We start from the raw sequence: 20,237 nt of genomic DNA, 5'->3' as shown, positions 1-20,237 counted from the left end.
AATTAAAATTAAAAACGATGACGCTGACTTAATGATGGCAGTTACTTTTATTTTTATTTTATAACGAAAGGTTGATCTCATATTTGAATTAATCTCAATATTATATTCTAATTATTTACAAACGAATCTAATAATTATCTAATCATTTACAAACTAATCACGAACGATAAAAAAAAAATCGAAAAGTCAAAATGGGGGTGCCAAATTTCCTTTGTTCCATCCTTCACTTCCCTAGGATTTCTATCTAGTGAAAAGTGAGCTAAACAATCTATTCTTATTTATGTATCTATGGCTACGACGCTATTAAACGTGGTGGATGGTGATGTGATTTCCTGTGGTTTTATATATTATGGTTCACTGCGATCATATGATTGCTTTACATTTGATAGTGACATAAGTCACGCGAAAATGATAAAAGAGAAATAATGTCCGATTTAATACGAAAACGCGTTGCTGTCTTATTTGTTATACGAAATGAAAATTAAGAGACACGATATGAAAAGTAAGAGATATGAGTTGTGAATAAAATAATTAGAAAGATCAAAGATACACACATGTTTATATAAAGTTCAAGTAGTTATGTACGTGTGGATAAATTACAGAACTCTTTTTAGCTGGAAGAAATGAATCGCATTTGCATTGCTAGGAATAATATTGCGCTGTAGCAAGGAATTTATATAATGACAAGTAGGTAACAAAAATTATGTATAATTCTTTGGGTACTTTATCTCCTATTTTGCTATAAACAAGATAGAATAATCGAATTTTGCTTTTTAGGCCATTAAATAGATGAGATACATCTAATGAAATCATAAGTGTTATGTTTTACACCTTGATTTATGCATCCAATTCTAAAACAATGTCGAGTATATTAATGCAACAGTTTGTCCAAAGACTGAAGTCGAGAAATGAGGAGGCACGTAACAAAGCGGCACGCGACTTGTGCCTGTACGTCAAGAGGGAACTGCGAGAAGCGTCGCAGGAGGAAATCACAGCCTTTATGGATGAATTTAATCATCACATATTTGAAATGGTGTCCGCCTCCGATATAAATGAGAAGAAGGGCGGTATATTAGCCATAGTTTGTCTTATAGGAGCAGACGTAGGTAATTTTAATACACGAACAGTACGATTTGCCAATTATCTTAGAAACTTGATACCTTCCAACGATGTGGGCGTTATGCAATTAGCCGCGAAGACTGTCGGAAAGTTAGCGCTAGTTTCGGGTACTTATACAGCCGAGTATGTCGAGTTTGAAGTGAAACGTGCCTTCGAATGGCTTGGTGCAGACAGACACGATGGTAGAAGACATGCTGCTGTGCTCGTGCTGAGAGAACTCGCCGTCTCTGTGCCAACATACTTTTTTCAACAAGTTACACCGTTTTTCGAATTGATATTTAACGCTATACATGATCCTAAACCGGCTATACGAGAAGGTGCTGTGGAAGCTTTGAGAGCAGCGTTGGTAGTCACTGCTCAGAGAGAAACTGCGAAACAAATGCACAAGTCTCAATGGTACAAACAGTGTTACGACGAAGTAGTAGATGGATTCGAAGAAGTTCATACGAAAGAGAAGGGCATTAACAGAGACGATAGGATACACGGCTCGTTATTGGTGTTAAACGAGTTGCTGAGATGTAGCAATGTTCAATGGGAAAGAAACTATGAGGCTTTAATGGAGAGATTAAATGGTTCTACGCAAAATGAAAATGATATTCTTTCTTTGATGCCACGCTTGAAGACAACGATAGTGTCGAAGTGGGCTAGGTCCAGTCAGAACGCCTCCACGTCCCAACACACATTATATCCGGCACACGAGTCGACTGTTTGCAGATGTTTAATGCAAGAGAGATTGGATGATATGTACAATGACATTATGAATCAAAAAATATCTAGAAGTCCGCACATTCAACATGCTCTTATGATGCTGTTGCCGAGACTTGCCGCTTTCAACAAGGAGAAATTTATAAGGGATCATCTGAAAGAATCCTTGGCATATCTTCTGCTGATCTTACGCAGTCGCGAGAAAGATCGCTATGCCGCTTTCACGTCAATTGGTTTTATAGCCGTAGCAGTGGAGGACGCGATAAATCCATACTTACCGAAGATCATGGAAGTGATCAAGAGTCTGCTACCGTCTAAGGAAACGCCGAGTAAGAAACGTACCTCCCTAGAACCCGCAGTATTTGTTTGTATCACTCTGCTCGGTCATGCAGTCAAACAGGTCATAGCTTCCGACGTTAGGGATTTATTGGAGCCCATGTTCCAAACTGGATTGAGTCCAATTTTGACCACGGCTCTCAGAGAACTGGCGCACAGTATCCCATCCCTGCAGGTAGATATATCTCAAGGTCTTTTGCGAATGTTATCTCAGGTTTTGATGCAAAAGCCATTGAGACATCCTGGAGCCCCGTGGACAGTGACCAGTCCCAATTCCACGGCAGATGACGTTTCGTCGACGGTACTCGCGCTAAAGACTTTAGGCACATTCAATTTTGATAATAATCCGCTGTTACAATTTGTAAAGAGATGCGCGGATCATTTTTTAACATCGGAACAGGCGGAAGTCCGATTGGAGGCTGTGAAAACGTGTTCCAGATTGTTGAGATTGACGCTGAATCAATCTGGTCCCACGGTAATCACTACTGTCTCCACTGTTCTTGGTAAATTGCTAGTGGTGGGAATAACCGACACCGATCCCGATGTTCGACTGTGGGTATTGGCATCATTGGACGATTCCTTTGACGTTCAATTGGCGCAAGCAGAGAATTTATCCGCGCTATTCATCGCTATGAACGACGAAATGTTCGAGATAAGAGAACTGGCGGTTCGTACTGTCGGGCGACTTAGCACGCTGAATCCCGCTTACGTTATGCCGTCGTTGAGAAAGACTCTGGTGCAATTTCTCACGGAATTGGAGCATTCGGGAATGGGTCGTAACAAGGAGCAAGCCGCCCGAATGTTGGATCACCTGGTCGTCACCGCGCCGAGACTCGTTCGACCGTACATGGAACCAATCTTAAAAGTTCTCGTTCCAAAGTTAAAGGAATCCGACCCGAACCCTGGAGTAATATTGGCCGTTCTACGTGCAATCGGTGATCTGGCGGAAGTCAACGGTGCCGAGATGCAACAATGGATGCCTGAACTCTCATCGATATTGCTGGAAATGTTGGTAGATGCCAGCTCGCCTGAGAAAAGAGGCGTGGCATTGTGGGTCTTTGGTCAGTTGGTCGGCAGTACCGGCCACGTAGTGAAACCATACATGCAATATCCGACCTTGCTGGACGTTCTTATCAATTTCCTCAAGACCGAACAACAACCAATCATCAGAAGAGAGACTATCCGAGTACTCGGATTGTTGGGCGCGTTGGATCCGTATAAACACAAGATGAATCTCGGGCAAATCGACTGCCAGTTAGACACGCTCAGCTCTATGGCAGATACCAAGAGCGATGTAGAGAATACTCAAGACTTGACCACTAGCGAAATGCTGGTGAATATGTCACCATCTACATTGGAGGAGTTTTATCCAGCGATTGCTATCACGACACTTATGCGAATTATTCGCGAACCAACCTTGTCTCAACATCATACTATGGTGGTACAAGCGGTGACCTTTATATTCAAGAGTCTCGGAATAAAATGCGTGCCATATATCTCGCAGGTGATGCCGAGCTTTCTGAATGTCGTGCATACGGCGGATATAAATTTTCGAGAATTCTTGTTTCAACAATTGGCCGTTCTCATTGCGATCGTGAAGCAACATATACGAAATTACTTGGACGATATATTCACCTTGATCAAAGAATTCTGGACCGTGAACAGCCCGTTACAGACTACACTGATACTCTTGGTCGAGCAGATTGCAGTGGCCCTGGGCGCAGAGTTCAAAATCTATCTGCCGCAACTGATGCCTCCGATACTGAGAGTACTGACACACGACACGAGCAAAGATCGCGCGGTGACGGTAAAATTGCTTCTGGCACTACAGACATTCGGAAATAATCTGGATAATTATCTGCACCTCGTTCTACCGCCAATCGTAAAGTTGTTTTACGCGAACGATTGTCCGATAGCCGTCAATAAGGTCGCTCTTGAGACGGTCGATCTCTTGGCAGATACGCTAGATTTCACGGATTTCGCATCGCGAATTGTTCACACTTTAGTGCGTACGTTAGATCAATGTCCGGAGCTAAGAAACACGGCCATGGACACGCTTTGCGCCGTCGTGATGCAGTTGGGCAAGAAGTATCAAATTTTCATTGTGTTGGTGCAGAAAGTTATGACAAAACACAAGATTGTCAATTCCCGATACGACATTCTAGTAGATAAGATCCTCACCGACACGACTGCGACGGACGGTGAAGATTTCTTGCTGATGAGACTGCGACACTCGCGCAATAAGAATCGCGAGCTCTCCTTGACGCCCTCGGAAACGACTACGATCAAAAAATTACATGTATCAGCTTCTAATTTGCAGAAAGCATGGACGGCGACGCGGCGAGTGTCCAAGGACGATTGGCTCGAGTGGCTGCGGTGCTTTTCCATTGGTCTGCTTAAAGAGTCCCCGTCTCCAGCTCTAAGATCTTGCTGGGCGTTGGCACAAACGTACGCCGTATTACCGCGAGATCTATTCAACGCAGCCTTCGTCTCATGCTGGACTGAATTAAACGAGAATTACCGGACAGAATTAATACAAACGCTGCATCAAGCATTAATGGTTCCCGATCTACCTACTGAAGTGACACAGACCATTTTGAATTTGGCCGAGTTCATGGAGCACTGCGATAAGGGCCCACTGCCGTTGGATAACAAGATTCTGGGGGATACAGCGATGCATTGTCGCGCGTACGCCAAGGCCTTGCACTATAAGGAAGACGAGTTTCACAAAAGCAGAAGCAGTAACGTATTCGAATCTCTGATCTCCATCAATAATAAGCTTCAACAGAAGGAAGCGGCCGAGGGCTTGTTGGAGTATGTGATGAATCAACACAGTCAACAGGATCTCAAAGTACAGATACGTTGGTACGAGAAACTTCACAACTGGGACAAAGCGCTGCAACTATACCAGGAACGTCTGGAGAGCGATTCTGCGGATGTAGAATCCATCTTGGGCGAGATGCGTTGTCTGGAGGCTCTCGGCGAGTGGGGCCAACTGCACGAAGTTGCAACGAAACAATGGTCGTCGAATCAATGCGATGACATCAAACAAAGAATGTCGAGAATGGCAGCGGCTGCCGCGTGGGGTTTAGGTCAGTGGGAAAGTATGCAAAAGTATGTCTCGCTAATACCAAAGGATAGTCAAGACGGAGCATTTTACAGAGCGGTATTGGCGATCCATGACGAGCAATACAATGTCGCGCATCAGCTCATCGATAGCGCAAGGGATCTATTGGATACCGAACTGACCGCTATGGCTGGTGAGAGCTATCAACGAGCGTACAATGCTATGGTGGAGGTACAAAAGTTGGCAGAATTGGAGGAAGTGATACAGTTCAAGCTTGTACCTGAACGCAGAACAGCTATCAAGGCCATGTGGTGGGAGAGACTTCAAGGTGGACAAAAAATAGTGGAGGACTGGCAGAAGATTATACAGGTCCATACGTTGGTGGTCTCGCCGCAGGATGACATGTACACGTGGCTCAAGTACGCCAGTCTCTGCCGAAAGAGCGGCAGTTTGATGCTGTGTCACAAAACATTGGTGATGTTGATGGGTACAGACCCATCCTTGACTCCAGATCAGCCGTTACCGACCACTCATCCCCAGGTGACTTTTGCTTACTGCAAGCACCTGTGGGTCGGGAATAAACGCGAGGAGGCTTACAATCAATTGCAGCGGTTCGTGCAAACTTATTTGCATCCAACGACGGCGGCAGTAACAACGAATCAAGATGACGAAAAGCAACACGAGAGCAAAAAGAGAGTGCTCGCCAGATGCTATCTCAAGCTTGGCGAGTGGGTGGAAGCCTTGCAGGGCATAAACGAGCGTTCTATTCCCGCGGTATTATCTTATTATGCCGCGGCAACTGAACATGATCCTACATGGTACAAGGCATGGCACGCCTTTGCCTATACCAATTATGAAACTGTACTGTTTTATAAGCATCAACAGGGCAACGATTCCACGCCCGCAGAAGCAGTTGTACCCGGGAACGGAACGCGCAATAATCTTTCGCAATATATATCTCAATTTACTGTGCCAGCTGTGGAAGGATTTTTCAGATCCATCAATTTGTCGGATGGCAATTCCCTGCAGGACACTCTCCGTCTGCTGACACTCTGGTTCGACTATGGTCAATGGCCGGAAGTATACGACGCTGTCGTCGAGGGTATAAGATTGATAGAAATAAACACTTGGCTGCAAGTAATCCCACAACTCATAGCCAGGATCGACACACCCAGAGCGTTAGTTGGCCGTTGCATACATCATCTTCTTATAGATATAGGAAAAACGCATCCTCAGGCTTTGGTTTATCCGTTGACGGTAGCTTCAAAGAGCGCTAGTCATGCGAGAAAAACCGCGGCTAATAAAATTTTGAAAAGCATGTGCGAACATAGTCCAACATTGGTCCAACAAGCCATGATGGCGAGCGATGAGCTCATCAGAGTCGCGATTTTATGGCACGAATTATGGCACGAAGGTTTGGAGGAGGCCAGTAGATTGTACTTTGGTGAAAGAAATGTCAGAGGCATGTTCGATACTCTGGAGCCGTTGCACGCTATGCTCGAAAGGGGGCCGCAGACTTTGAAAGAAACTTCCTTCAATCAAGCTTATGGAAGGGACTTGATGGAAGCGCAAGAATGGTGTCATAGATATAAAGCGTCACGAAACGTTCGAGATTTGAATCAAGCTTGGGATTTGTATTATCACGTATTTCGAAGGATATCTCGACAATTGCCGCAATTGACTAGTTTAGAATTGCAATACGTTAGTCCGAAATTGCTACTCTGTCGAGACTTGGAGTTGGCTGTACCAGGAAGTTACAGTCCTGGCCAGGCTATAGTGAGAATAGCCAGTATTCATAGCTCTATGCAAGTAATAACCAGCAAACAGAGACCAAGGAAGCTATGCATTAAAGGTTGGTTACAATTTAAAATTAAATTGCAATAGAAAAAATATATTTTTTTAATTAGAGAAATTTTCAAATAATATTAATATATTTTAATATATATATATATATTTTTTTTTGTAGGTAGCAACGGTAAGGATTACATGTTCTTATTAAAAGGTCATGAAGATTTAAGGCAAGATGAAAGAGTGATGCAATTATTTGGTCTAGTTAATACTCTCTTGTTGGGAGATCCGGATACTTTCCGAAGAAATCTTACTATTCAGGTAAGGTTTAATTTGAAATTGACATAAATGTAGATGTATTGTGCGAATTGTATAAGATTTTATATTAATTAGATTATATATGTTTAGAGATACGCCGTGATTCCATTATCCACAAACAGTGGATTAATCGGTTGGGTACCGTATTGCGATACTCTTCATACTCTTATTAGAGATTATAGAGAAAAGAAAAAGATATTACTCAATATCGAACATAGGATAATGTTGCGAGTAAGTATGATAAATTTTCTAAACTTTACAATTATACTATATATTTTATATTTATACTATAACTTTTTTTATGTTTTTAGATGGCACCTGACTATGATCATCTTATGCTCATGCAGAAGGTCGAGGTGTTTGAACACGCGCTCGAACATACACATGGAGACGACTTGGCGCGTCTTTTGTGGCTAAAATCGCCATCGAGCGAGATATGGTTCGATCGCAGAACAAATTACACGCGTTCTTTAGCCGTGATGTCTATGGTGGGATACATACTTGGTCTCGGCGATCGTCATCCTTCTAATCTAATGCTGGATCGTCTCAGCGGTAAGATATTACACATCGACTTCGGAGATTGCTTCGAGGTGGCGATGACGCGCGAAAAGTTCCCGGAAAAGATACCGTTCCGTCTGACGCGAATGCTGATTAACGCGATGGAAGTGACCGGCATCGAAGGAACGTACAGGAGAACCTGTGAATCCGTGATGTCTGTACTGCATCGAAACAAGGATAGTTTAATGGCAGTCCTGGAAGCGTTCGTGTACGACCCTCTTCTCAATTGGAGATTGATGGACAACGCAGTACCTAAGAGTAAACGATCGGACGCACAGAGCATGAGCGCGAGTAGCAGCCAGGAACAGGGCGATATGCTCGATTCTCTTACTGCTACGTTACCAAAGAAGGGTGTACCGTGTAGCATTGAAAATGGAGGTAAAGGTAAAGGCATTTTTTTCTAAATTCATTAACTTAGCATTGAGTCGAATGATAAATAATTAAATCGATCGTTTCTAAAGCTTTACGAATGCTTAAAATTTATACTTTTATATATAGATATTAATAAAAATTTGTTTCCAATTCAAAACATTGACAAAGAATGACATGTACATATATAAAAATCTTTTTGATTATAATTGATTTATAGAAATCCAAGCATTGTTGAAAGTAAATTGTAATAAAATTATTACACATGTCTGTCTTTCCCAAGTATATGTAGGCTCTGCTTTCAATATTTTTGCAGCTGATAATAATCAACCAGAAGCATTGAATAAGAAAGCCCTGACGATTATAACCAGAGTCAGAGATAAATTAACAGGACGCGATTTTTCGCACGAGGAAAGTCTCAGCGTTCGACGACAAGTCGATCTACTAATTCAGCAGGCTACAAATAATGAAAACCTTTGTCAGTGTTACATTGGATGGTACGTAATTATTTATAGTTATATATTTTTATAGTTATATATTTTTATTTATAGTTATATATTTTTATTATTTACAACATATGCATTTATTTTGTTTGATATATATGTGCATATAAATAATTTGTTCAGATCTTGTCTGATTTTATATAAAGAGAATTATGTATAAGTTATATAAAAAGCATGGACATATAAAGGTTTTAACATTACATATTGTTACAGGTGTCCATTTTGGTAAAAATGAGACAAAACTTCTAGTCAAGATGAAGTCTCATATGTAAGCAATTACCCGCTTTTGTATTTATAACTTTACAAAGTTATTAGATTTAATTCGATAATAATATGGGGTGTACATATATATTATTATATGATATATTATTATATATGATTTATATGTAATAAAATAACGATCATAGATATAACAAATATATATTAGCGTATCATATACGTTATAAACTTGATTAACAATCAATAATAATCTTAACAAATCATTTTTCTCTTTTTAAACGTCACAACAATAATACTTTTGTTTCAGTGCTACATCGTAATATATCATATTTTAAACAATCGATAAGTATATTTACGTCACTGTAAATAATACTTCGGCATCGATTAATTTCTTCGAAATAAAACATTAAATCATATATAACATAAGATTATATAATATTCGAATCGAGGAGCAGCATTAGAAAAATTTAGTCATAGCCTTTATGATGATCGAGCGTCACCTCCGAATAGAGATAGATTAGGAAGTTTTCGTGTCACTTGTGTGAAACGGCGAGAACGGGAACAATTCGCTCGTTTTAGTCCGTAGAACCTGTTTCATGTCGCTTCTCGTCAGGTAGATGGGTATGTTATCGCCGAAGAATTCGGAGATGACTTGCCTGCATACTCCGCACGGAGTGGTGAACTTGACGTTCTCCTGGTCGGCGACCACGGTCAACGCTGTGAATTTCTTCTTCCCCTCCGAGACAGCGTGAACGATCGCCGCGGTCTCGGCGCAGACAGACGCGGGGAATGACGCGTTCTCCACGTTGCAGCCCCGGGAGATGCTACCATCGGTGCATCGCACCGCGGCGCCGACCTTGAATTTGCTGTACGGCGAGTATGACTTCTCCCGCACCGCCGCGCTCTCCCTTATCAGCTCTTGAATGTCCTTGTCTGCAAAACATACGTGTTTGTCAAGTGAAGTGATTCTGGATTATCAACGCGAATCCAGAGGTCCGTGATTAATTTTAGAATTATTAAATTTAAAAAATAAATTTAGAATCGCAATATAAAATATAAATTTAGAATCGCAATATAAAATCATGTATAATATATATATATATATATATATATATATATATAATTTTTAAGAATATATAAGAATATATATTGTATATATAATTTTTAAGAGTAAGGAGATTTAAAAATGTTTTCTAATTTTTCTAATTTTTTAAAATTTCTTTATATCAAAAAGCGTTCTTCTTTTTCTCGCGGAGAGAATTTTGAGTAATCATTAATATAATTTAATAATGCGAAGTAATAATACGATTATCCCGCGCTTTGTGACTCATACGATTTGATTGGTAGCCGCTTTTTCGTGCGAAATATTGATTATATCGATATAACAATTATTCGCGTACATTCTCAAGATATAGATAAAAAAATACATGACATATAGATAAAAATATAGATAAAACATATAGATAAATATATATATATATAATATATATTAATATATATTATTTACATATATATTAATATACATAATAATATTCATAGATATTATAACTAACAATATTGGCTCATATCTTTGCACTTTGGTCAACTACATATGTTTGTGATTTAATTATATTTATATTGTGATAATCATGCATTGATAAGACTACTGATAAAATTGATAAAATCCTACCTTAATTTGCTGTTGAAATTATATAATACGCCTTCTTATCTACATTGATTCAATTATATATAATTTTTTTGTGAAGTAATAAACTTTGATGTATATGCAATTAATTGATATTATGTAATTTAGAAAACATTATTCAGTTTCCTTTGATTATTACCAAAAGATGATAACTTTTGTATTAAGTTTGCAAAGATATATCATTGTAAAAAAATTGACAAATATTTCTAAATGACATTATGAAATTTTTTATCAACTTTTTGGTATTTCTAAAAATTAAAAGTTTCATTAATTTTTATATAAATGCATTTAATTATTATTGATATCATTGTTAATATGTTAAATATTGTAATGATGTATTTCTTTCTCTTTCAATAAGTTATTTGCATAAATGACACAGTTCTGGTACAAACAAGCTACATATACAATAGAGTAATTTAAACAAAATAAGTACATACAATATAAAAAATAAATAATTTATAAATTATCAAACAAGCAATAAATTAAATCAAATTTTTCAGTAGCAGTCCTATAAGACCCAACATTTCTAGAATATTGTATAAATATTATTAACAGTTAATACCAGGAATATTGTCTAAATAATATTAATTTATAGGGAGGAATCGAAGACATTCAACGTGTTGAGATATAATTCTTTTCAGTCGCGTGCGATAAAAAAAACATGAATGCAATAATCGAAAACAAAGCGGTAAAAAATTAAAGAATATAAAATATGGATGACACAATGTTACGTGACGATCGGATTGAAATGCATCGACAATATGCGCCGACAATGACAAAAATAAGGATGACGAGAGTTGAAGAGAGAAACGAGAACGCGCTTGGACAAGTGGCTCGACTTTTGAAGAAACGAGCGTTTACCAAGCGTCGTGAAATCCACTATTTCTCCGGTATACATCCTGTCGAGAATCGTAAGATCCGCCAATCGGACTAATCAGGTCGAATACGAGCTCGATGAAGCCCTCGGCAACAATGACGTCTCACTCGACGCAACCTCGGAATCGCCGGTTTTTAGCATGTATTATTTGCCCACAAAGCTGCCAGATCTCGGCCGCAAGCAACATGCAACACCTTGTGGAGGGGATAACGGGGATGTGAGCGTAACGTACGGCGCATCTCCGAGCTCACACGTACGTTACGTTCACATCCCCGTTATCCCCTCCACAAGGTGTTGCATGTTGCTTGCGACGGAGATCCGGCAGCTTTGCTTGCCCACCAATTTCCTCCGTCTAACCTTACCTGGCCTAATTTTGATCTAACGTAACTCTAACGCTAATCACGTGAGACAGTCGAATTAAAAGCTTCGAATCTAACATTTACGCGATATAATTCAGCACGATAATAAACGCGATTGCTTGCAATCGTACCATCCGCCAATTATCTCTTCCATCTCTTCGTACTTGTTGATATTGTTGACCAATACATTTTTCAAAAAATACCACAGATGTTCGCGACAATCGAAAAGAATTGATCGATGTATTGCGCGGGAAAATTCAAAGTAGCTAAAGAGAAAAGAGAGGGGAAAAAAATAATAAAAGGAATAGAAGGAAAAGAAGCTAATATATAAATATTTTATAAATATTTAAGTATTTACGAGTTACTGTTCTATGAAATAATAATAACGCGAGCAAGGGAAAGCTTTTATACAAAAATTATTATCAATTCTTATATAAGAATTTTTTTCTTATTACAAATTTATTATTATAATTATATACCATGTGTTATATGTATGTATGCAGCAATTTTATTTTATTTTTTTTTTCCATTCAGATATCAATAAATTTTTAGCTCTAAATTCTATCACGCATAAATTCTAGATTGCCAATTGTCGAGAACTCGAAATTGATTTACATCGTGGATTTATCGCATTTCAAATTACAATAGAATGAGATCGCAAAATTTACGGCGAGATATAAATCGCTGAAAATGGATTTGTGTCACGTATCATTGCTCGCTGCGTATCAAATTATACGAGGAATTTGACTGTCCCGAATTATAGGTCGTCTAAAATGGACTTAACTCGCTTCCATCGATACGATATGCGACGCGGAGGAGGGGGGCGCGGAGGGGGAGGGAGGGTTGAGGAGAGGGGGAGAGAGAGAGAGGTAGAGAGCGCGTGGCGACACGCTTGTTGGTTGCTCAGCTGTTTTGAAGAGTCGAGGACGCAGCGAACGACTGGCCGTGACTCGGCGCCAGATCACTGCATTCACGTCCAAACGCAAACAGATGTGGAGTGACTGTCGTAATTTCTGACACATCTCGGCCGCGAGTGCTGTGTCGCGCGACGAGGAGCACGGTCTGTTTTTTTTTTCGCGTACACGCGCGCGACGAGTGCGACGAGTGCGAGAGTCCTCCTCGAGAGCCCCCGAGGTCTTGGATCGAGCTCCAGTTTTCTTGACAGAACGACGGACGGGATAAAGCGATCGCCATGAGCGAGCTGAGCCAGGAAGAGGTGAGAGCGCGAAATAAGGATCGTGCTTCCTTCCCAACGATTATTACTTACGCCGCGAAATCTGCGCGCTTTACAGCTGCCTGCCCGATTAATACGTCCCGTTGCCTCTCGACGAGAGTTTGCCTGCCTCCTTTTCCCTCCAATAGTTGAATATATGTTTGTCACGCGGGTGCAAAGAGTGTAACACTCGTGTATGTCACAGACGGGCCTTCGATTTGTTGTCATACCAGGAAGATCCAGTCTTTTCATAACTGCACTCTCTATATGTCTCTGCAATTTTTCTTTATCTTCGCTCCCCTCTCTCTCTCTCTCTCTCTCTCTTTGTCTCTTTGTCTCGCTCTTTTTATCTCTTCCGCGAAATCTTGGGCATATACCTTTTTTTTTCTTTATTTTGAACGCGAGGAAGGGTAACGTGATGCAGTCGAAAAGAACAGACTCATTGTTCTCATACTCGCTTTCTCGAAATCGGTTTTTCCTCGTCAAAAAAAAAATTGTTTATTTCGCATTGGTCGTAAATGAAATGGCCTACACGCGCGCATAAGGAAACTAATTATGTAATGAACGCGCGATATAAATCAACCTCTTACATTTTAATAAAGGAAACCTTTTACAGAGCATTCAACAACACATTTCAAGATCATATGATTTTATCATGGCAAATTTCACTTTTTAATAATTTCATCATTCTTCATCCTACCTTTCTCCATGAGATTATGTTCTCATATATATATTTATTCCTTTGTTGAAAAATTGCAATAGCATATATAAAAGTAATAATCTTGCATTTTTATTAGCAAGTCTATTACAATTTTTCATTTTATTCTCTTCAAGATTTATACTTATGCAATTAAAAAAAACAATTTCAAACGATTATATTTAAGATATGATATAGACTACATCTTGTTGTCTTCTTTGTCATAAACTGTTACATACTGATAAAAATAGCTCAACAAAGACAATGAGTGACTGTGCTTTTCCAATGTTTCAGGCATCTTCTGGCAGAGTTCTAAAAAGAGTACTCAGTTCTTTGTTTTACTTTATTCTAGATGAGGAGAAGGCGGTTAGCCCGCTTAGCGGGCTTAAACACTAATAATGTAGCTGCCACTTCATCCAATACTACTGCTCCAATTTCTCCAAGTACCCCAGGCCCATCGAAAACATTTGTAGAACCAATGATACCTCCATCTATTCAACAACAGCGCGCTGATATTCCAATGGAAGTGGAAGAAAGCAGCGATAAGCAGTATAATACTTCCGGACTAGACGTTGATTCTGGAATTGAAACTATGGAGGTTGAGGAATCCGATAGAAAAGATTCAATACCGAGATCACGTGTGAGTATTTTAATATTGAAAAAAAATATATAAATGAGTAGAAAAAACTTTTTGATACAATAAGAGAATAATTTATTATATATCTCTTATTTATTTCTACTTTTGTTACATTTTAGACAACAAGTTCTAGCATAGAAGTTACAACAGATCACATATATGTTGTCATATCACGTGTCTTATGCATATCGTGGAAAAGTCCTATAGAGGGAAGTATATTTCTGCCGCAAACAGCAGCGTACATGCAAACACAGAGACAACTGGATTTTAACGATATTATCAATCAGGCCTTGATGGAGGTTTTATGCATATTTTCGAGAGGAGAAGAAGATCCTTTAAAAGACATCACGGTAGACATGTCATCCGACCGTGAAGACAGTCCAAATAGCCAAGCGAGTCCTCTGTTAAGTCCTGTAGTGGCTCTTCCATCTTATCAATTACCAGCCATACCATTACCCATAGGCGACAAATCATCACAACCGAAAAGTTTAACTTATTTATTAGATTGTTATTCAAGAATTGCCATCGAAGAAAGAAATCACCCAAAGGTATGCGTTTACACATACACATAATACACTTAAAAATTAGACAAGATTTTGTTAAATCAATTAATTCTTATTTATATATTTTATAGCGATCCAGCGTACCTCCTCTTTCCGACGTATTGACGATTTTAAGAGCGCAATGTGTTCAGTATTCCAGCCTTGTTCTACAAGGGTTGGTCGGCATTTGCCAAGCTGCTGTTATACCTATGTGCACCACTCATCTTCTCTATCCGATATTATCCCAGACTTTACCTCGTGGTTATCTTCATGAGCTCGTGGCTAGGACACATACGAGTTCCAGCACATTCAATAAAATATTCACACCAGTCTTGCAAGGCCTGTATCTCGCGATGCAGCAAGCGAGCTTGGTCGGCAATACGCATAGAAGACCGATCGAGGCACTAGACGAACTAATTGAGATTCGCTGTGGACCAAGCGGCAATATACGCCCGATTTGTCGTCTGATCACGAATCAAATTCAATTCTTGCCTGATGTTATGACATCGGCAGCCGGTAGAGAGCTCACGAGGACCTCGTTCTTAGGACCGTTCCTTTCGGTATCGGTATTTGCCGAGGAGCAACCGAAAGTAGCGGAGAAATTCTTCAGTGGAAATCCTATCACGGACAAATCGGTGAATCTCACGCTACAACAAGAATTGGAAAGTACCAGAACGTCGTTGCACAAGATGTTCCACGCAATACTCGCGAATAGCAACTGTCGTGATGCCACTCTGGCATATTTGGCGGCGTTGTTACGTCACAACGAGAAACGCGCGCAAATACAGACGGAGGAATTCTCCTTGGCCGGGGATGGATTTATGTTGAATCTATTGTCAGTTTTACAAATGCTCTCTGTAAAGATCAAGCTGGACACGGTAGACCCGTTGTATCCGTTCCATCCCTCCAGTTTTGTCGAGATAAAAAACGACACAAGACTGAAACTCACTTCGCAAGAGGTCGCGGAATGGCAGAAACACTTGGAGAATACACATAAATGGACGGAACCGAAGTTTCCGACACAATGTTGGTTCCTCACGTTACATTGTCATCATATCGCGTTGTTACCGGCGTTGCAAAAATATCAGAGAAAATTGCGGGCCTTACGGGATTTACAAAAAATGCTCGACGAACTACAAGCCACAGAACCCCAATGGAAAGATAGTCCTTTTGCGGAACACAACAAAGACTTAATCAAACAATGGAAGCAACAATTGAAACGATTAGTTAAATCCAAATCGTGCGCGGATGCAGGTCTCATAGATCCAGTCTTATTGAGAAGATGCTTACATTTTTATATATCGGTCGCCGAGGTTCTGCTAAGTCTTCTGACACAGACTGCTCCAGGTAATCCTCTTCCCGAACTTCCGTTACCTCAGGAAGTTACATGCAAATTCACCGCATTACCAGAATGGTATGTGGAAGACATAGCAGAATTCTTGTTATTCACACTCCAGTAAGTTTTTATTAAATTATCAAATTTGATACAATTATACATAATACTGTGACTTATTAATAATCATAACTCTTTACATTTTTATTTGCAGATTTTGCCCTGGAGTAGTGGCAAGTAATATGGATAACTCACTTATCACTTGGCTACTCGTCGTTGTGTGTACGCCACATTGTATACGAAATCCGTATCTAATCGCAAAAATCATCGAGGTCCTCTTTGTAATAAATCCTAGTGTTCAGGTAAAGGACCTCTTGAAATATGTTCAGTCAATTTGACCGAAATCACTTTTTTTATATAAAATGTGTGAGGTCCTTTGTACATATGAAACAAACTCTCCTATATTTTGTATTACATTGTATTACATTACAGTCTTATATTTAACAGGGTAGAACAGAAACTCTTCACGATAAAGTCATGGCACATCCTATATCCAAGACATTTCTGGCGTCGTATCTCATGAAATTTTATACCGACGTTGAAACTACTGGCTCTAGTTCCGAATTTTATGACAAGTTTTCAATACGTTATCACATAAGTCTGATCTTAAAATCGATGTGGGATAGTCCGGTACATCGAGCATCTATCATCAATGAGAGCAATAACGGCAAGCAATTCGTCAAGTTTATCAATATGCTGATGAACGACACTACCTTCTTACTCGACGAGAGCCTGGAATCTCTGAAGCGCATACATGAGGTGCAGGAACTCATGTCTGATACTAGCGCATGGAGCGCGCTTTCACAGGAGCAACAGCAATCGAGAACGAGACAGCTGACGGCAGACGAGAGACAAGCCAGATCCTATCTTACGTTAGCCAAGGAAACAGTTGCCATGTTTCATTATTTGACAGTCGACATTAAGGAACCGTTTTTACGACCGGAATTAGTTGGACGATTGTGTGCCATGCTGAATTTTAATTTGCAACAGTTGTGCGGACCTAAGTGTAAAAATTTAAGAGTGAGGAAACCGCAAAAATATGGATGGCAACCGAGGACGTTACTTAGCCAATTGGTTGATATATATTTGCATCTTGACTGTGATAATTTCGCGGCTGCTTTAGCCAGTGACGAAGTGAGTGTGTCTTTTATAATATATCATACATATAACACATATAAATATACATCAAAAATTTATATTTGCAGCGTTCGTTCTGTAAGGAGTTGTTCACCGACGCTGCGAGCAGATTGGAGAGATCCGCTATCAAGACTACGACGGAAATCGAGAGGTTCATAGCTCTTGCTGAGCGTGCGGCGGTAATCGCGAGAGACAATCGCGCGCGTGATGCTGATTACGGCGATGCTCCTGAGGAATTTCGGGATCCATTAATGGACACTCTTATGGAAGATCCAGTCAAACTACCGTCTGGTATTGTTATGGACAAAGCAGTTATCATTAGACATTTACTCAATAGTGCCACGGATCCTTTCAGTCGGCAACCACTTAGCGAAGATATGCTTACGCCAAGTAAGTAATGTACTACTCATATTTTCTCTTTTCTGATAGATTTTTTTTAAATCTAAAAGTTGATAGAGTTTCATATGCATTTCGAATGTGTATATATATATATATATATATATATATATATATATATATATATATAATTTATAAAAATATTTGACATCAAATAACATAGTTTTTGATTGTTTTTTATAGTCTATCATTTTGTAATATTCTATACCAATTTTAAAATATGTATATAATTATTAGAAGTTTTGATCCACATAGCATGCATCTCAAATCGATGATTTTCGAAATTGCAGTGCTCGATCTGAAAGAAAGAATATCTATATGGAAACAACAAAAGAAAAAGCCAACAAATATATAAACGGTGCTAACGTGACAAGGATTATGCACTTATAAAAATAAGAATGTAGACAAGGAGAGAAAGAGATAAATAATCCAATATAATTGTCAATAATGCATGATACATTTTATTGTATCGATTGCCCGACAAATGTATTGATCCAGTGCAGTTGATGAATATAGTGCAATGATCTCGCTATTTTGTGCAACAATTGCGCTCAATAAATTTACAAGTTTTTATACAACAAAACATTAACAGACTGCAGCTAAGCGAACTGCCAATATTGCTCCAAATATAGAAACTTTAGAAACTTGTAAATAGTTTTGCTGGCTATATGTCAGTATCCAAAATTATACTATTCATAGATAAGCTTCTTTACTTTTTACGTCCTTTGATGTATGTGGCGGCGGGTAAGATATTTCGAGAGAATATTCCGCACGAAAATAATTACTATGAAATATATTATAAAATATAGTATAAACTAATATAAATAATTACTCTATATATACTTCCACAAACTCGATATTTAAAAATAAAACTACATTGACGTAAAATCTCTATGCAGATATAAGTTTTGTAATTCAATTATTTCAACAGTACTGCTACTTGAATATATCATACAACAAATCATTGGTGATGTTTAAAACAAAAAATAAGTCCATGGTAATTATTTAACAATTGACAATTTAAAATCATGGTTTGCATTCTTTTGTTAAAAAATATATGAAAAAAATCAATCTAAGAGTCGGTCATTTAATATATGTACAGATGTTACTAATTTCTTTTGGCTTTACATTGTAAAAAAGATTAAGTTCTTACATATAAATGTTATAGCAAATTTATGTTAGAGTGAACACACTTTGAGTTAAACTGATTGCTTTTAATATACCGGAAATATTATCTCATTTTGCATATATAATAAGACATAAGCATTTTTATTATATATTTCTATGGCCTAGCTGTTTTATTATACACATATATCGTATATACAAACACATTTTTTATTTCACTTGTTGATTTCTATCAATCAAATTATATATACATATCTTTTTTTATATATTATATGGTTAAAATTTTAAAATTTCTTCATTTCTAAATTTCATAAATCTTTGTACATATCATTCTCTAATTAATCATTATTTTATGTATCCTGTACAGATATGGATGTGTATAACATTCCAAAGAAATTACAATATTTAAAGAATAATATTTCAAAATTATACATTCTTTCTCTCTGCAAAAAATTCTAAACTTATAAAAATATTTGCCAATTGAAAAGATTTTTATATTTTGGCTTATGACTTGCAGTCTTTTTTTTAGAAATAATAGTTGCATTTATTTAGTGTCATTTATTTTAATTATAAATTTTCTGATTTAATATAGTGCCACAGTTTGTTACTTTGACAACATGAATATGTTTGGTTATTAATTGTAAATATAAATTTTATGTATATCACATTTCATGTATACATTACGCCAATTAATGATGCCATCCCCACATACAAATATTAATATTTAAAAAAATATAAATTAAACAGTTTTTTAAGTATCAAAATTATTTAATGTAATTATAAATTTTTAAATAATTGTATTTAAAGATATGATTATCATTCAATAAGAATTCTACATTATTTGTTATATTCTTTCATGCAATGCATCTTTCTATATAGGAAGACAAAAGACTAAATATTGAATTTAGGAAGGTCATATAGGATCAGAATTATATTAGGTAGCAATTTTTGGTACATTTTGTGAAATAATTAAATTAAAAAACAAAAATAGGACAATTTGAAATGTTTAATAAAGTATTAATAAAATAAAAATGTATACATATTTGTATATATAGATTCAAAAATAAATTTGTCCCTCTGATTGACATTTGATATTGTTTTCTATATGTATACTAATGTGTAACATAAATTTGTTCATGGGAAACTTATTTGAAATATAATACATTTGTAAATATTAAGATTAATGTAAAGTATA

At 37.9% G+C, this 20,237-nt stretch overlaps 3 protein-coding genes across 5 annotated transcripts; 2 read left to right on the top strand and 1 right to left on the bottom strand.

Annotated features, from left to right (window-relative positions):
• The first annotated feature begins 303 nt into the window (after positions 1-303).
• LOC105256945 (serine/threonine-protein kinase mTOR) lies at positions 304-9,000 on the top strand. 3 transcript variants are annotated; one of them, XM_011267244.2, is made up of 8 exons: positions 304-502; positions 615-687; positions 778-7,079; positions 7,194-7,336; positions 7,424-7,564; positions 7,645-8,275; positions 8,577-8,757; positions 8,977-9,000. In XM_011267244.2, exons 3-8 carry the CDS (start codon positions 821-823, stop codon positions 8,990-8,992), a joined length of 7,371 nt encoding a protein of 2,456 aa, XP_011265546.1. In that variant the 5' UTR covers positions 304-502; positions 615-687; positions 778-820; the 3' UTR covers positions 8,993-9,000. The 3 variants fall into 3 exon arrangements, with proteins under 3 accessions (XP_011265546.1, XP_011265547.1, XP_011265545.1); XM_011267245.2 differs by having other exon boundaries at positions 304-687; positions 7,645-8,269; XM_011267243.2 differs by having other exon boundaries at positions 304-687.
• Positions 9,001-9,166: 166 nt separating this feature from the next.
• Positions 9,167-11,748, bottom strand: LOC105256947 (cytidine deaminase). The gene is made up of 2 exons (XM_011267247.3): positions 11,528-11,748; positions 9,167-9,915 (listed from the first exon to the last, which is right to left on the bottom strand). Exons 1-2 carry the CDS (start codon positions 11,562-11,564, stop codon positions 9,500-9,502), a joined length of 453 nt encoding a protein of 150 aa, XP_011265549.1. The 5' UTR covers positions 11,565-11,748; the 3' UTR covers positions 9,167-9,499.
• A 1,042-nt stretch (positions 11,749-12,790) lies between these two features.
• On the top strand, positions 12,791-19,196 carry LOC105256946 (ubiquitin conjugation factor E4 B). Its single transcript, XM_011267246.3, has 8 exons — positions 12,791-13,118; positions 14,165-14,452; positions 14,569-14,997; positions 15,084-16,447; positions 16,539-16,686; positions 16,832-17,518; positions 17,590-17,911; positions 18,208-19,196. Exons 1-8 carry the CDS (start codon positions 13,095-13,097, stop codon positions 18,270-18,272), a joined length of 3,327 nt encoding a protein of 1,108 aa, XP_011265548.1. The 5' UTR covers positions 12,791-13,094; the 3' UTR covers positions 18,273-19,196.
• The last annotated feature ends 1,041 nt before the right edge of the window (positions 19,197-20,237 follow it).

This window comes from Camponotus floridanus, unplaced genomic scaffold (genome assembly GCF_003227725.1).
Source record: "Camponotus floridanus strain SB8 unplaced genomic scaffold, Cflo_v7.5 scaffold24, whole genome shotgun sequence".
Taxonomy (NCBI): domain Eukaryota; kingdom Metazoa; phylum Arthropoda; class Insecta; order Hymenoptera; family Formicidae; genus Camponotus; species Camponotus floridanus.
This window is presented reverse-complemented; position numbering and strand designations above follow the sequence as displayed.

Excerpts from the sequence above, each read along its gene's own strand:
- LOC105256946 (XM_011267246.3), top strand. The coding sequence starts at position 13,095 with ATGAGCGAGCTGAGCCAGGAAGAG. Across the intron at positions 13,119-14,164 it reads GCGAGCTGAGCCAGGAAGAG|ATGAGGAGAAGGCGGTTAGC; the intron begins GTGAGAGCGCGA and ends ACTTTATTCTAG. Across the intron at positions 14,998-15,083 it reads AAGAAAGAAATCACCCAAAG|CGATCCAGCGTACCTCCTCT; the intron begins GTATGCGTTTAC and ends TATATTTTATAG.
- LOC105256947 (XM_011267247.3), bottom strand. The coding sequence starts at position 11,564 with ATGTATACCGGAGAAATAGTGGATTTCACGACGCTTG. Across the intron at positions 9,916-11,527 it reads AGTGGATTTCACGACGCTTG|ACAAGGACATTCAAGAGCTG; the intron begins GTAAACGCTCGT and ends TATGTTTTGCAG.
- LOC105256945 (XM_011267244.2), top strand. The coding sequence starts at position 821 with ATGTTTTACACCTTGATTTATGCATCCAATTCTAAAACAATGTCGAGT. Across the intron at positions 7,565-7,644 it reads AACATAGGATAATGTTGCGA|ATGGCACCTGACTATGATCA; the intron begins GTAAGTATGATA and ends TTATGTTTTTAG. Across the intron at positions 8,276-8,576 it reads CATTGAAAATGGAGGTAAAG|CTGATAATAATCAACCAGAA; the intron begins GTAAAGGCATTT and ends ATATTTTTGCAG.